Here is a 15,708-nt window from a genome sequence, read left to right as displayed (position 1 = left end):
TCAAATTCAACTAAAGTCAATTACGGTTCAATAAGAGTTAATTAAATCCAGTTCAATTAAATCCGATTAGATTTCAGTAAAACCTAATTAAACCCAACTTAACTAAACCCAATCTGAATTCAGGCAGTGTCAATTAAACGTAATTAAACTTCAGTGAAATTTAATCAAACGCAACTTAACCAAATTCAATCTGAACTTACGCGACATTAACCAAATCCAAGTCAAATCTAATCAGACTCTATCTAAATCCGATTAAAGTCAGATAGAATGCACTTAAATTGAACTAAATTCATTGGGAATTCAGCTAAAGTCCCCTAAACCTAGTTACTGTCACTACTAACTAATACTAATGCCAACTGAACTCAATTAGAATTTTTTAAAATTCAGTTACACTTAATCAACATCGATCTACCGTTAATCAAACCCAATTCCGTTAAACCTACTCAAACTTTGCCTAAAACTAATTATATCCACTCAGAATGTAGCCAAATTTAATGTAACCCTAAGCGCAGCTTTCTGACAACCAAAACCAACCGCGCGAACTCTCAGTCCAATTACAATCTTCATACATTCGATTAAGTTGAATAAAAATCCACCTAATGTTAATTAAACGTAATTCAAATCTACTCCAATTTCGTTGCAACCAATTAAGTCCATCCAGCTGAATTTAACGTAACTCTAAACCCAGCTCTCATCGTCAATCTAATCGCGAGAACTCTCAATCCAATTAGAATGTTCTCAAATTCAACCAAACTTAATAAAAATCCATTGAACATGGATTAAACGTCAATTCCGTTAAACCTCGCAATTCTAATTGGCGTCCGATTAATGCCAGCTAAATTCAATTAGAATTCTCTTCGATTCGAATTTAATCAAAATCCATGTGACGTCGACAAAATCCCATTACCATTAAATTTCATCTAAAACTAATTATATTCAGCCAGAATCCAGCTAAATTTAACGTAACTCTAAACTCTGCTTTCCAAACAAAACTAACCGCGAGGAGAACTCTGAATCTAGTTCCCCTACCAACTGACCAAATGACATCACCTGTTTCGTTGCCACTATTCTCTATCATTCCGAGCAACGTCGGCACAACGGTGACTCACGAGATTTCGCTACTCTCGTTAAACTCGCGCTGATCCAGCTTTTACCGCGAGGAATCCCGTTCTCGAGCGGCGCGACTAGAACCGTGTACGCGATGTGTAGGCAGAGAAAAAGAAGCATGTAGGTCAGGGAAACACGCCGCGAGGAATAAACGATTAGACGGTCGACGCGTCGCGTCGCGTCGTTATGAACCTCGTGAGTCAAGGTGATAATACGTGGTTCAGGTTCGTTGACATTTCATCAGGCGACAGGATGAAGTCAAGTTTCTGTTTACGAGGACACGTGTCTCGTTTTGGTCACCGGAATTAGGAAGAAGCTCGAGAAATCGTGTACAATGAGTAATGATAGCGTTGACCGTGAAGTTACTTAGAAGGCGTCCTCAAGTACTCATTTCCTTTTATTTAGCTTTTGGTTTCAGCGTAGGACACTTGCTTTCGGTATCTGGAATAATATTTTAGCAAGGTTGTATCTGTTTAGAGTCTGTAACGTGTGGGTTTGTCGACCGTCTGTCTTTGCTTTTTAACATTTCTCAAGCTTAATGGTTTGTTTTTTTATTTCTCCAGTCATTCTTTAATTTCAATTTTCTATATAATATTGACTATTCTTAGTGATCCTAATCTAAATTTGAATTTTACGTTAAAGGTTTCAGAGCTTGAATTCTGGTTAATTGTTTTAGACTTGGAGAATCGAGGAGGAAATATGGCAAATAGAATTTGTTAAATATCGTTTTCTGGCGTGTTTTATAAACTTTTTAGAATATTTTTTCCTACGTTTCCTTACCAAATTTTTCACGTCTATGAACATTTTTGAATAAATATCTTTCCAATATACGCTCCTGACTCTTGATATCAATTCATTTCCGATATATTCCGATATATCATATTATATTTCTCATATTGTTATGCAATGTTTCTTACATCTTAACAAATACTTCCAAACATAATCTGCTGATTATTATCGAAAAGTGCCATTGGAAGGCGATTATGCGATAAATTACTTCATTAAAAGAAACCCACAAGTCATCATCCTGACATTTACAACGTCTGCAATTTTTCTCTTTCTTCTTTAACATTGGAATTCCTACATTCGACGCATAACGTTCGCTTAACGTTACAATTTTCTGTCGCACTCGTAACTATGCAAATAAAACGGACCTACTACTTTTATATCTACTTGCATGGGCGCAAATTATGCAGTCGACAGTAAGGACTTTCAAGGACCAACTATCTACTTATATACTGTACAGATATTTCACGAAGCATTCAAGGATTTACCGCGTTCTCCTAAGAACCGTACAATGTATAACGATTATGCGCTTTGTTACATTGTTGTATCGAATCGAAAGGACTAGCTTGACCTGTTATAAATTATGTAAAAAGGGTCGCCTCCACTAGATTCCGCTTCGATACTTTGCTATATAACTTTGTTGCATTCTCCTAGCGAGGGAATTCCCCTCACGCTTGGGAACGAAATGAAAATTTCAATCGACTCGTTTGCTAATTCTTCAGAAGTTCATTAGCCTCGTTCAGTGACAGGCAACTAGACCTTTTATGGTTGGCGCAATTGTCAGAGTTAACCGAGTGTTCTCTTTCTTTACTAAATTATTTAATCCGAGCTACTGGCAAATCGTACGACGAATAAAAAAAATATCGGTCGAGGGTGGGATCATTTTCGATCACATGTCCTTTTTCGTCTATAAGGATTTACAAATGAAAATGATTTATTTTATTTTATTTTATGTTGATTTAATGTTGATTAGAATAAAATTCATCTCAAATGAATTCTTTGATAAAGACAGTTTATATACTAAATGTTACGGTTGTCCCAAAAGTTTCTTTCGTTTTATAAGTGAAATAATAGATGCACGATATTTTTTATTTTACATTATTTTATGGATTTATCATTTTGTAGTAACAGAATAAAATGCATCATACATAATTCATATCACAATTTTATTGAATTATGTATGAGTAATTATGTATGAGTACATTTTGTAGTAATGGAATGGAATGGATCAAACGTAATTCAATAAAATAACATAAAAGAAAAAATGTTTCCTTACAAAGCGAAGAGAACTTTTCGAACAACCTGATATTAAATAATTTACTATTTAGTTGATGTTAATGTTAACGTTTCAATGATATTCACTCAATGTAACTACTTCAATGTTGACGTATCAGTACAATTGTCGATATTATTGGATTATTACTGAATACTACCATGTAAATTACTTAAATATTAATCCAATTATATTAATATATTCAATTTCATCACAGACATTGATAATACTTCAACGCCACAATTTCAACATACTCAGTGAACCTGATACACCTTCCATCGATACAGTGTTCCTATATGGAACTGTGCGGTCCTAATACAATCCTTTCGCTGTGACACATCACGTAACAAAACCAGCTACGGTGACTCACGAAACTATTTGAACACGTGGCATATCAAACATTTATGGAAACCCACATGTATCATGAACGTTATTGAAACAAAATTTTCCGAAGCCTCTGAAGATATTTCAACGAAGGTTTATAGGTAGACCGCACTTTTTTATACGTTTCTATAAAATTTCAAAATGCAAAAAAATGCACATGATACATAAAGATATAGAAAATATTGCTTATAGTAATTTAGGAGATAAAACAAACCTCTATTTGAATATCTCGTAACAAATATCTCCGTACATTTTCCAACATCTATCAAATATTAACATACCATCTTGCCTTTTACTAAACTGTTAATCAAATTTGAATATCTTCCGCGATATATTCAGCAAAGTCTCGTACAATAAATATTCAAATATCTTCCTGAGTCACTCTATATCCCAACAGGTGTGCTTCTCTGAAAAAGAATTCCGAAGTCCGCCGGGTATTCAATAAATACCAAATACCGGGTAGTCAATAAATCAAGCAACATCGTTGCAGGCATAGGTCATGATCTTCCTTATTTCCCTTGGGAGAAACCAGTGTTCTTCGACATTCACGCGCGGTAGCGCGCAGGATTCTAAGTTCTCGCGAACGTTTCATCCAACGTTCTAAGCCACTTGCCGTAATAACGTGTGTCGTAACGCCGCTTAACTATCCATTACATTGCGTAGTATAGTTTGCACTGGTGTACGGCGAAACCGACGTACACCGCCCTCTCATTCCTCGTCCAGTTTCTAAACGAGTTCCACCGTTGATGGAATTTCGTTGAAGATAATCGTTTGCCCCTAGTATCGGCTAGGGGATACGGTCATGGCAACGCACAATACGGCAGACAGTGGACAAAAATCGAAATAATCGTCGTTCGATGTTCATCTTATTATTCGATGATATTCGTCAGTCTGTGAATAAGGAAATTTAACGCAAAAAATAATTTCGTCGAACATCGATATGGAATTTGTGAAAATCGTTTGTACATGAAAATCTAATCGCTTGGAAATTGGTTCGTTGTATATTCTTGTTTGTTGGTTCCTGTCACATAGCGTTTGGAACATCTTAAATATGGAGAGTCTGAGTACGAGATATGTCTAATTTTAATTTCCAATTTAACAGTTTCTTTCTTTCTTTAAAAATCGATTTAGAAAGAAAAGGTTCCAGCTGTTCTGTAATTTTTATTGTTTTGTACCCAGAAGGTACATAATCTTTGCTACAGTATCTTTTTAGTGAAATACATTGATAATGATCGATTTGGTTAAAAAGTGGATTTCTGACCACACTTGTCTGAAAGAAATTTTTGAAGCTGTACAAAAACCGTCTTTGAAATCTTAAATCTCGTTCGTTACTAAATATCGAAGCAATATCTGACGAAACGGAAGACAGGATAAACGATTTCTGCATGACACTTGCAAAGAAATGGGAAGATTATTCTCCACATCAGCGGTTTGCTTAGTTAAACATCACCGTGTGTGATTATACAAAGAATAATAAATATTCACGACTCGATCGTCAAATATTTAAACTGAGTCAAAGAGTAGGTAGCTGACAAAGAGCTGATAAACAGACTCTTACTCACGTCGAATCACTTAATATCAAGTTTCAGGAAAAATGCACGTTATATGCATTTTTTAACCTTTGTCTCGAGTTCTCATTCAAACGCCTCACTGTGCAACGTTTTCTTTCCCGTACATACGCATACTTTGTCTTTGGACGCAGAGAACACGTTGCATTGGTAATCTGTTGAGAATGGTTTGACGAAGTTTGTTTCAGTTTAATTTGGTTTACTTCGGTCTGTTTGAGTTTCTTCCAATCGATTCTCAATTCTTTTGGAATAGGTTTCGATTGGATGTCGTAGATCTTTTGTTTGTTGCAAGTGGTTTGACGAAGTTTAGTCAAGTTTACTTTCATTGATAATAAATACCACTTGATGCAAAATATTTAACATCTAATCAGACTACAGCAACAGCAAAAAATCTCACCGATCATTTGTTATATAACAGAACAAGCGACCAAATCAATAACCACAGGCTATCATTCAATTTCCCAATCGACCAATTAAACTCACCACTCTATAATTTTCAATTTTTTAAAAATAATGATAAGACTGGGTAAGAAAGAAGGAACAGGATTTAAAGGACTGCGTTCTAAACGGAAGTTCCAAGCTGAACTCGAGGACTGATTAAACGTAATAGTTCGATCTGTTGTGTAACGCACGTGAACCAATCGGAATCGGTTCAATCTGGCTGCAACAGGAAATAGGGTGTAGTTCTCTATCGGTTCGAGGGTAATTTTTTCACGGCAGAACATGTCCATTCGTGCGCTCTGAAATGAAATCGAACCGGTTTCGCTAATATCTGAAACCCTCAGGGAACACACGCAGTCGATTGTTCCTCGATATCAGAAACCACTTCTAAATTGAAAAATATAGAAAATCGAAGCACGAGGAACAAATTGGAAATAACGATAATAACAATAATAATAACGTCGTTAATTAATCGCCGCAGTGTGTTACACATATTGTCAACCGTCCAAGAAAACATATTTTCTATTGTACCGTTCGTAACAAGCGATATTTCATTCAGTTCGTTCTTTTCTTTCGTTTAAAAACACCTCTGCACAATATGTCAGATAAATATGATAAATATTACTTTTATATATTTATTTGTCCTTTTCGAGAATTTTTATGTTGCCTTGTATTACTTCGAATATATTAGAAGCGTTTATTCAAGTGCAATTAATTTGATCGGAAATATTTCAAATCTGTAGGCATAGAAATGAAGACGTGTATTTAACAAATTTGAATTTAAATTCGTATAAGTGCGATTGGTAAAGCGATTCGCAATTTTCTTGCCTTAAAACCTTAAAACCTTAGAATCCGATTAATTGATATCGAATTCCAATAAAACTCCATTTATCTACGGGACGGTTGGTAACTGGTGGTACAAGCGGAAAGGGGGTGATTCTACGCGAAAAAAGAAGTCGAAAATATAGAATAAAAATTTTTCGTTCGAGGCTTTGTTTTCGAGAAAATCGACTTTGAATTTTCGCTCGGTACGCGTGCACTTTATCGCGTCTCGTTATAACGGATCTCACTGTAGATCGTTGTCTCGATGGAAAAATAAAAAAAAAAAATTTTATTCTACATTTTCGACTTCTTTTTTCGCGTACAATCACCCCCTTTCCGCTTGTACCACCAGTTACCAACCACCCTGTATATCTCAAATTCCGAATTTAAATATCACACAAGTCGAACCAATTTCGTTCCAGGTTCTATCAATTAATAATTTATTAAGCAACGAGTAAGATTAATTCTTTTTAACATTAATTTAACCTTATTGTAAACTATTTACCTTTCAACGAGTTTGGACGATTAAAATTCCACTGTAGTTTCTTAACGTACGAGCAACGATTCTAAACTCGTTGTCTATCCAGTGGATGCCCTTGTAATCTGATTAAGGTGTTCTGCCCTCTTAATCGTACATCCTGAATCAAGTCAGTGAATTAGAATAGCGAGAGCTGTCCGCCACGGTCGTGGAGTCACCGCGAAAAAACGAGATAAATCAAAATGGTACGCCTGAAGGCGATCTACACGATGTAGAAGGCGTTTCAATTCGACGATTTCTTTTTCTCTGACTCGTTCGCGATGTCTAGAGGACTTTTGTTTCGAGACAGGAACGAGGAGGTTTACATTTCGCTTCGTTGAGCAGAGTGAAGTACGTTTTATAATGCAATATGTTACCGAACTTTGGTGTTCCAAATGAAGAGACAAGTCGAAGATATAGAATGGAATTTTTTCATACGACGTTTGGTTTTCGAGAAAATCGAGTTTGAAAATATGCCAAGTACATATTCACTTGGCTTACGTCGGACTGAACGAAAGTTATTAAGACTTGACAAGAGATAATTCTATATTTGAAAATAAGTCAAAAGCGCAGAATAAAGTTTCTTCGTGAGATAGTTTCTTTTCAGAGAAGAATAAATATGCAAATTTAATATACGCGTGTACTAGATCAGTCCTTAACCAAACACGTCTAAACTCTATTTCCTTGAGAACCAGGTGTGCAACGGGAAGACTTTATTCTGCATTTCTGATAATATTTTCGCACGTGAAATAACTTCCTGTTGATTATTTACTTATACCCAGTCTGTAATTAGTCGACTTTAAATATACTTGATAAATTTCCAAGCTCGATTTTCGCCAGAACAAGGCGTCACAGGAAAAAATCCTATCCTATATTTTTTACTCGTTTTCTCATGTAGATCCTCCTCCTTTTGGCTTGTGCCTTCGGTTTGGTAACACTCTGTATACGGTATATTAATTGGTGAAACGTTGAGAGCAAAGAAACGTTGACAGCGGTATGTTGTGTGATACTGAGTCTGACAGAATTGGCTATTTATAGAGAACCATTCATTTATTCTATACGGATATTATAATTTATTAATTGGGACGTTATAGGTTTTGGATATAACGAGCGATTTATTCGCAGATTACTATGATTCTTAAATTATATTTGATATGGTAGTGCGCGTCTATAGCGAAATAAATTCTTACATTGAGAATAAAATATATTATAGTAAAATGAAATATTTGTACTGCAATATTATTGCAATAATATACTATTTCGTGCTCTTTTTATCTTTCCTTCTTGATTGTTCTACGATTTCTAATTTGATGTATTTAACAAAGCAGTGTGCCGATGATGGAATACTTATTTCTGATACTTCTATATTTAACATGGTACTACGTTTTATCTATCATTCCTTGGTTTATCGAACTATATACCGCATAGTAATCTATACGTAGTGGAGCGTTTATTTTGGATATTACTATGTTTAACATGACAGTATGCATACAGGGTGTCCCAGCTAGGGCCAGCCAGGCCACTTAAATATCTCTGTCGCCTTTAACGCGATGAAAAATATCCGTAGCTCGAATTAAATGATTTCCAAAGGGAAATATCATGCAGCAAGGTTTCTCGTTTGCTCGCTTTTTTTCTCAGTCTTTCCAAGGTCATCGTCATCTTTTATGTATGAAAGGCGTATTTTTTTTCTATTGCATCTTGTAGCAGACAAGGGAATACGTATGAATATGCCCGAGTCATGACCTTCGGATCATTTTGAACACCAAAAGAATGACGAAATTGTAAAACGGCGTTAGCATGGTATGTAAATTTACAGTTTATGTTATTAAATGTTCAAATATATTTACGTCTAGACATTTAAATGCGTTCGTCCGGCTGGAACATTTCGTGTAACAATATATTTCCTCCGTAACGTAACTCTGTACTAAGACTCTTACCATTTACTTTTCTTCGCCAGTTTTACTACAGTTATGGTACTACTTCAAGTACTAATGTCATTACTTTTACTATTGGCTTTTACTCTTTCGCCTACATTGCAGTACTACCTTATTCGACTATCTCTATCATCTTTTCCAGAGTAAGAACGCGTATCACGTTCTTCTTCTCCGTATGCTGTTACCATTAATTGCAGTATGCATTATACGTAGTAAATACGTTTCACAGTAACCGGTACCTTCACCATATCATTACCTACATAGCCATAACTATCTATACTGAACCGTACTTATTGCACGTTTCACGTGTAACCTAGTACGTAGTAACTGGTATTACTACACTTGCTGTATGCCCACGTGTAATCAACTAGCATGTGCCGTTACTATACTTACTACACGTTCCACGTGCAACATAGTGTAGCATCGTACGTGTAACACTGTAGCATCTGAACGGAAAAATATTTGTCTAGAATGACAGTTTTGGACGTTTTCGAGGTCGTTGAAGTCGAAAATGAGGTTCGTTCTTCACGGAAATAAGACGCACAAAATTTCCACGTACGACGAAACTTGTCGATGCGTCACGTTCTCGTAGATTTTGACGACACCCTTTTTTTTTCAAATTTCGTACTTTTAAACTACCGTGTGGGCTAATTTACGTGCGCTTGAATCGTAAGTATTGCAGTAGGTTTGGTTTACTTTTTAGTTTCGGTTAGACTACTATGTGTTCACACAGGAAGCGATAAAATTGGCATTGGCTGTGCCATTACTTGTTTTGTTTCGTCACTGCAGTTGAGACCTTGGCCGGACAAATGTTCATAAGGTTGAATTTTTTAAATCGTTCGTTTCTCTGAGATATGGCCATCTTATTCCGCTTTAGCGACGAAAATAACCGCCGAAAAGACACGTTCAGTTCGAAGATTTTACAGTCCGCGTACTGTATTTTATCTCAGCATCGTTACATTAATTAATTACGTTACGTGTTATGTTTATTCTATTCAGATTTTCAGATATTACTCAGCGAACACGTGGACATACTTGTTCGATAAAGAACGACAATCACGTTCTTCCGTCGTCCGAAGCACGCATAATTATCGTGATCTCAATAAAATCAGCGATCGTGAAAAGCGTTACGCGATTCTCCGATTCTACATATAGTTTATCGGCAGAAACGTAATATGTTTCTACGATCGTTAAGCTACGTTCACAACAAACACGTGGAATTTCTTTCCTTTCCTTTCCTTTCGTCGAGAATACGTTTCGCATTGTTAGGCTAATTTTCTATGAAACGATACGAATAAAGTGGCGGAAGAGCTTCTCTGAAAAATTTGGAACTATAAAGGTATTTGTGTCTCTTTTGCTAAGCGACGAAAGAAATCTTCAACAAATTCGGTTGCGCAAAAGGATCTGTTTACTTTTTTTTCTAATGAGTTTATTCTTGGTTTTTATTACGACAAGGAGACTGTCTGATGTCATATTTGTATTCTTAGTGCCATGGTTGCATGTTGATAGTTGATATTGATAAGTGGACGTGTGAATTCGACTTTAAAGGAGATGAAAAATAACAGGAAGACATATTAACATGTAATTCTTTTTCCATTTTCGTGTTGCTAATAATTGTGATGAGAATATCGTGCGCGAATATGATGAAAATATTCTTAATATTCTGGCAGGTTGAAGATTTTACAAGAAATTTAAAATCAATCGCGATAAGTTTTTATCAAAAAGATTAAAATGTAACTTTTACAACGACGTATCTGTAACATTTGAAATTAGGCGCGAAGTTATTCAAAAATTTGTAATTTCTTATCAATAATAAGCTCGATCAATCCCTCGATAATCAAATTTCTAACCAGATTTTTCACTCCAACATCAAAAACAGACGGTGGTTCCATCAAAATGAAAAGTGCTGGATTTTGAAATATAATTACACGTTTGCATAGCAAAAAATATCTTTCAAATCCCTCTGAAAATTATCCTCTGAAATAAATAGTTCTACCATGGCCACGTATTTATCAACAATTGTTATCGCGAATGTTTAAGCAACCTCGTGTTTTCTACAAGAAAATATTAAATATTGTAACGAGCACTGTGCTTTGAATATTCCACATATTTCTGCGTATCATGCATTTTTATCTTTCATGCATCTTTACGTTTTTCATAGATGCAGGAACGTGCGCAGTCTAATAATTATATAAAATACGTTCGTTGCTATAATGACGTTTACGTAAGTTTACCATTGGGAAGAAACTCTTTCTTTCACGGAACACGCTAGGGAAATTGTACTCGTCCCGGGAAACTCCATGTATCGTGGCAAAAATGAAACTCCTATTAGAATCGCGTTCGTTGCGTCACGTTTCTCTATTACGTAAGGCGAAGGTTGAGCCGATGGTAAATGGTATGTGTTAAGAACGGAGTCGCGGCCCATTTCCGGTCGCCCTTGAATTCGAAACGCAACTACGCCCGATATCGACGACACTGCGAACCGATAACGATCGTTGTGTCGACGTTACACTTGCAGAATTCCAGCGTGTTGCGTGAAACGATCATTTACGCGTTAAGGCCGCTGTATCGAAATTGAAATTCCCACTATACGTTATCTCCTATATCATCTATACACGATGCAAGTTCTAAAGAGCTCAGCCTTATCGAGACGGTGCTATTCATCTTCGAAGTTGAAAGTTTGAGCGCGTAATTCCCTTAATAAGTCGCTGCAAGAATGTCCGTCTGATTAATTACGGAAAAAAACAGTTCTCGTAAAGTTGTTGAAGAACTAGCATGTTGTGCAAGTTGGCTAGAGGAGTCTTCTCTTCCTTTCTTCTTCTGTTTTTTTTTCAAGTTTTCGAATAAAGGTAATGCGGTAATATCGGTATATTATGACGCGAAATTGCCGATCTGTTCGTTTCTGAATTGTTTGTCAGTGTAGAAACGTAGAAAGTATAGGACAGCCAAGAAATCGCTTCCTACAGATAGAATCTGAGCCGTGCGCGTCGAGTCTCGCGAGCAACGTATTTTATTTCTGAATTTATTGTATTGTAACGCTGTAAATATTCTAAACCATAGAAATTACACGGTGTAAAATGGCCAACCGTGCGACGCTTGTCATTTTTGTTTCGTATACGAATTCTTTTACAATTGCACTGTGAAATGATTTTCAAATTGATGATAATTTACAGGATAATTCTAAGGAAAAGTGGAGTTTCTTTTTGAATCTTCTTGGCAACGCCTCGAGTCTGTGTTCGTATCTTCTTCAGAATATTATCATAATACAAATCATAGTACAATCTTCCTAAGGAAGGAGGGATAGCATAAACAATTTCATCATATCGCTTTCATTAAAAAGATTGTCCTATTGAATGAAAGAAAGTTGATTTCGTTGCTGATACTTGTTATCACAATTATTAAATATTCACCTTAAAACTTGTCCAAATGTAATTGTTGCCTTTTCTATCTCATTTTATAGTTGTCATTCGTGTTTGTACACTGGAGAGATCTTTTTGTACCAAGAGGTACACCAAAGGTATTTATTATCAGAAAGAAATTATCATAGATAGATGTAGAAAGAATCTCGCAGAATATAGGAGAATCTTGTTGTTTAAATTAATTAATCGATTAATTTTCATACTGAATTACTTGGTTGTTAATACCCTGAATCAAAATGGCATGAAAATCCTCGTGATATTGGATTGTAAATCGATTTTTCAATTCAGCTTCCGAGATTTCAGAAAAATAGGAAGATGAATTATGTCAGTTCTTAAAACGTATAAAAAAAGTAAAGAGAAGATTGAAAGTTTAATGTCTGTGATTGTCCATTTACGTGCAAAAGATCGATAACAAGTCAAAATACGTATACGTTGTACATAGACGATTAGCAGATATTTTTGTTTTTAATTTTACACGACATCTACGTAAAATAAAATTGAAAAAATTGAAAATTTTCTCTGCGTTGTGAAATATAATTTGCGAACGAAGAAATTTGAAAAATCATTTCTATCATCGCTGGTAACATGCAACTAACTTCCATTGCATCTTTAACTGTTTATATTCGTATCAACATTTCTCATGTTATCATTAATATCAAATTAATTCCATTTTTAATACGTTGATTTTTTATCTTAACCAACATTGTTTCTCTTTTTGTTTTCAGGCATTGAAAACATACGTTTCTGACATTGATGTCAGGTTGTATATGTTGGCAATTTTGATACCTTTAATTTTGGTCAATTGGATCAGAAACCTGAAGTTCCTGGCGCCGTGTTCGACGGTCGCTAATTTCATTACGTTCGTCAGCTTTGGCATAATATTATACTACATCTTCAGGGAGCCTTTGTCGTTCGAGAATCGAGAAGTGATCGGAAATGTTGAGAATTTCCCTCTTTATTTTGGCACTGTGCTATTCGCCCTTGAAGCTATTGGCGTGGTGAGTACTCGTTCGGTATTTCAATATTTGAAAGTTTGGAGATCGAAATTACGAGAAATCCGAAGATCTGAAAATTTCGAGATTCGTAATTGAACACCTTAGAGATTTAAAAATTTGGAAATTCGAGAGACCAAGAATTACAAAATTCCAAAGCTTAGAGAATTCGAATATTATCGCAGGTTTGGAAAACCAGATTCTTGAATGTTCGTTGGGATGTAAGTGTAAGCTCGAAAGTTCGATAATTTGGAAATTGGAATACTCGAAAATTTAGCAATTCGGACATTTAGATAATTACAAAATTTAGAAAATTCGAAAGTCTACGTATTTGAAAATATGCAAGTTGGAAAACTCGGCAGCTCAGAAATTTTTAGTACTTAAGAACTCTATGCTTCAACATTCCAATATACAGAACTTACAAAATTTCCTTAGCCAAATGCTAAATTTTCCAAATCTCAAATATTTCCATATCTCACATGCTATATCTACGAACTACTTTAAACTGCAACCACATTGTCGAACCTTCTTGTTGCAGGTAATGCCATTGGAAAACGAAATGAAGAAGCCAAAGACTTTCATACGTACGTTCGGCGTCCTAAACATTGGAATGGGCGTTATCGTAGCTCTCTATACAGGACTAGGTTTCTTTGGTTACGTTCGTTATGGCAGTGGCATCAGGGGTAGCATCACCTTCAACTTGGACGAACCTTTAGCCCTCGCCAAAAGTGTTCAAATCTTGTTGGCTATAGCCATCTTCTTCACTCATCCGATTCAATGCTACGTGGCGATCGACATCATCTGGAAGGATTACCTCGCACCGAATCTTGAGAAGAATTCGCATAAGCTGTTGTGGGAGTACGTCTTGAGGACTTCGCTCGTCCTTTTCACGTGTAAGTGAATGCTTCGTGTCCTTCACCCAACGTGACGTCAATTCGAGCCAGATCGGACGATGGCCGTTGTTGATATAGTATTCAGTTGCTCATATCGTATATTGCTCAAGTACCAAAACATTTTTCCCTGTACGATAATTCCTTGTAACGTTGACGTCGATGCTTCAATAGCCTTCGCGCGATTAGTCTGCGAAAAGGTTTTGAATTGTTTGCTGTAGCGATGAGAGTAATACCTTCGTAAAGGATCTTTGATTTTTGATAGCGATTAATAGATACATAGTTTCGTTCTGCTTCTGGTCGTTTGGTTTGTTAGTACTTGCTTATTATTATATTTAGAATTGATCGGTTTTCTTATATTTTGAGTTTTAGTTTGCAATAGGATTAAGTGAGAATTTAATTAATTGTAGAGTGAATTGATTACAATTTATTGGAATTGAGAATTAATTAGAATTGGAAATTTAAGTTTGGTGTAGGTAAGCTTTCTGCGGTTATTCCACGAATTCTCCTTTTAATAATAGAGGAATGTGTTATATTTGATTCTATTTAAATGCTGAATTTGTTCTTCTAATAAGTAAAGAAACATTTCTCATTGAAGGGAACTTGATTTTTGATCCTAATTTACGTGACGTAGTTTTGCCTCTATCTGTGTAATCTATTGATCATTAACTTTGTTATTTTAGCTGCACGAATTGATATGGAAGTAATTGATTTTATATCTTGGGGCTTTTCCTGGCTTTAATTGTACAGGCTTAGTCGCGTTTGATTCAAACTGGTTAAAACTAACTGTTCCACAAATATACACAACTGCTTTAGATTCTCCCTGACCTGTGACTCGGTCTCTTCTAACTCGGAGTAATTATTCCAGAGGCTTAATCGAATCTAAATCTAACTCGCTAAAGGTCTTGTTTGCCTCTTACTTGCTTCTGATAATTCAAATTCCCTATAGAACAAAGTTTTATTTAGAAACTGAAACGATCGACTAAATGCAAAACTAAAACTTTATTTCTTATTCTATCTTTAAAATTTCCTAACAATTCAATTCTAATAAAAATGAGATAATAATTACTCTGACCGAGTATACTAAAACTTTAATCGTATTTTTTCACACCCTGTCGTTGACTAACCGATCAGATGTTTCTACAAAATGTTGTAAATAATAGAAACAATGTTATCAGCCTCTCAACTTCACAAAACAATTACTCCGATCACACCAATAACTTTAATTATCCCTACTGCCATCGTAATACTGATCAATCGACTGAAGTATCTCTACAAAGTCCTCTAAACGACAAACATAATCCTATCGATCCTCTCACTCCACAAAATAATTAGTCTGATCACACTAAAACTTGAGTTATCCCTACTCCCATCGTAATCTTGACTAATCGACTAGAATTGTTCTACAAAATCTTCTGAGCGATAAAAATAATCTTATCGATCCTCTCACTCCACAAAATCATTAGTCTGATCATACTAAAACTGTAATCATCCCCTCTCTGCAATCCTAACTTTATCTAATCGCTTCTCTACAAATTTCTCTAAATAATAAACCGTAAAAGAACATCAAAGTTA

General features: G+C 35.5%; 1 protein-coding gene across 1 annotated transcript in view; it reads left to right on the top strand.

The window, feature by feature from the left end:
* LOC117235945 (proton-coupled amino acid transporter-like protein CG1139) overlaps window positions 1-15,708 on the top strand; it is a 39,396-nt gene that overhangs the window by 22,248 nt on the left and 1,440 nt on the right. Inside the window, exons 6-7 of the mRNA XM_033498453.1 lie at window positions 12,977-13,249; window positions 13,782-14,136. Of these exons, the coding sequence (XP_033354344.1) occupies window positions 12,977-13,249; window positions 13,782-14,136 (628 nt within the window). The remainder of the gene's footprint in view (window positions 1-12,976; window positions 13,250-13,781; window positions 14,137-15,708) is intronic.

The sequence above is a fragment of the Bombus vosnesenskii genome, unplaced genomic scaffold (assembly GCF_011952255.1).
Source record: "Bombus vosnesenskii isolate JDL3184/JDL3185 unplaced genomic scaffold, Bvos_JDL3184-5_v1.1 scf7180000013334, whole genome shotgun sequence".
NCBI lineage: Eukaryota > Metazoa > Arthropoda > Insecta > Hymenoptera > Apidae > Bombus > Bombus vosnesenskii.
This window is presented reverse-complemented; position numbering and strand designations above follow the sequence as displayed.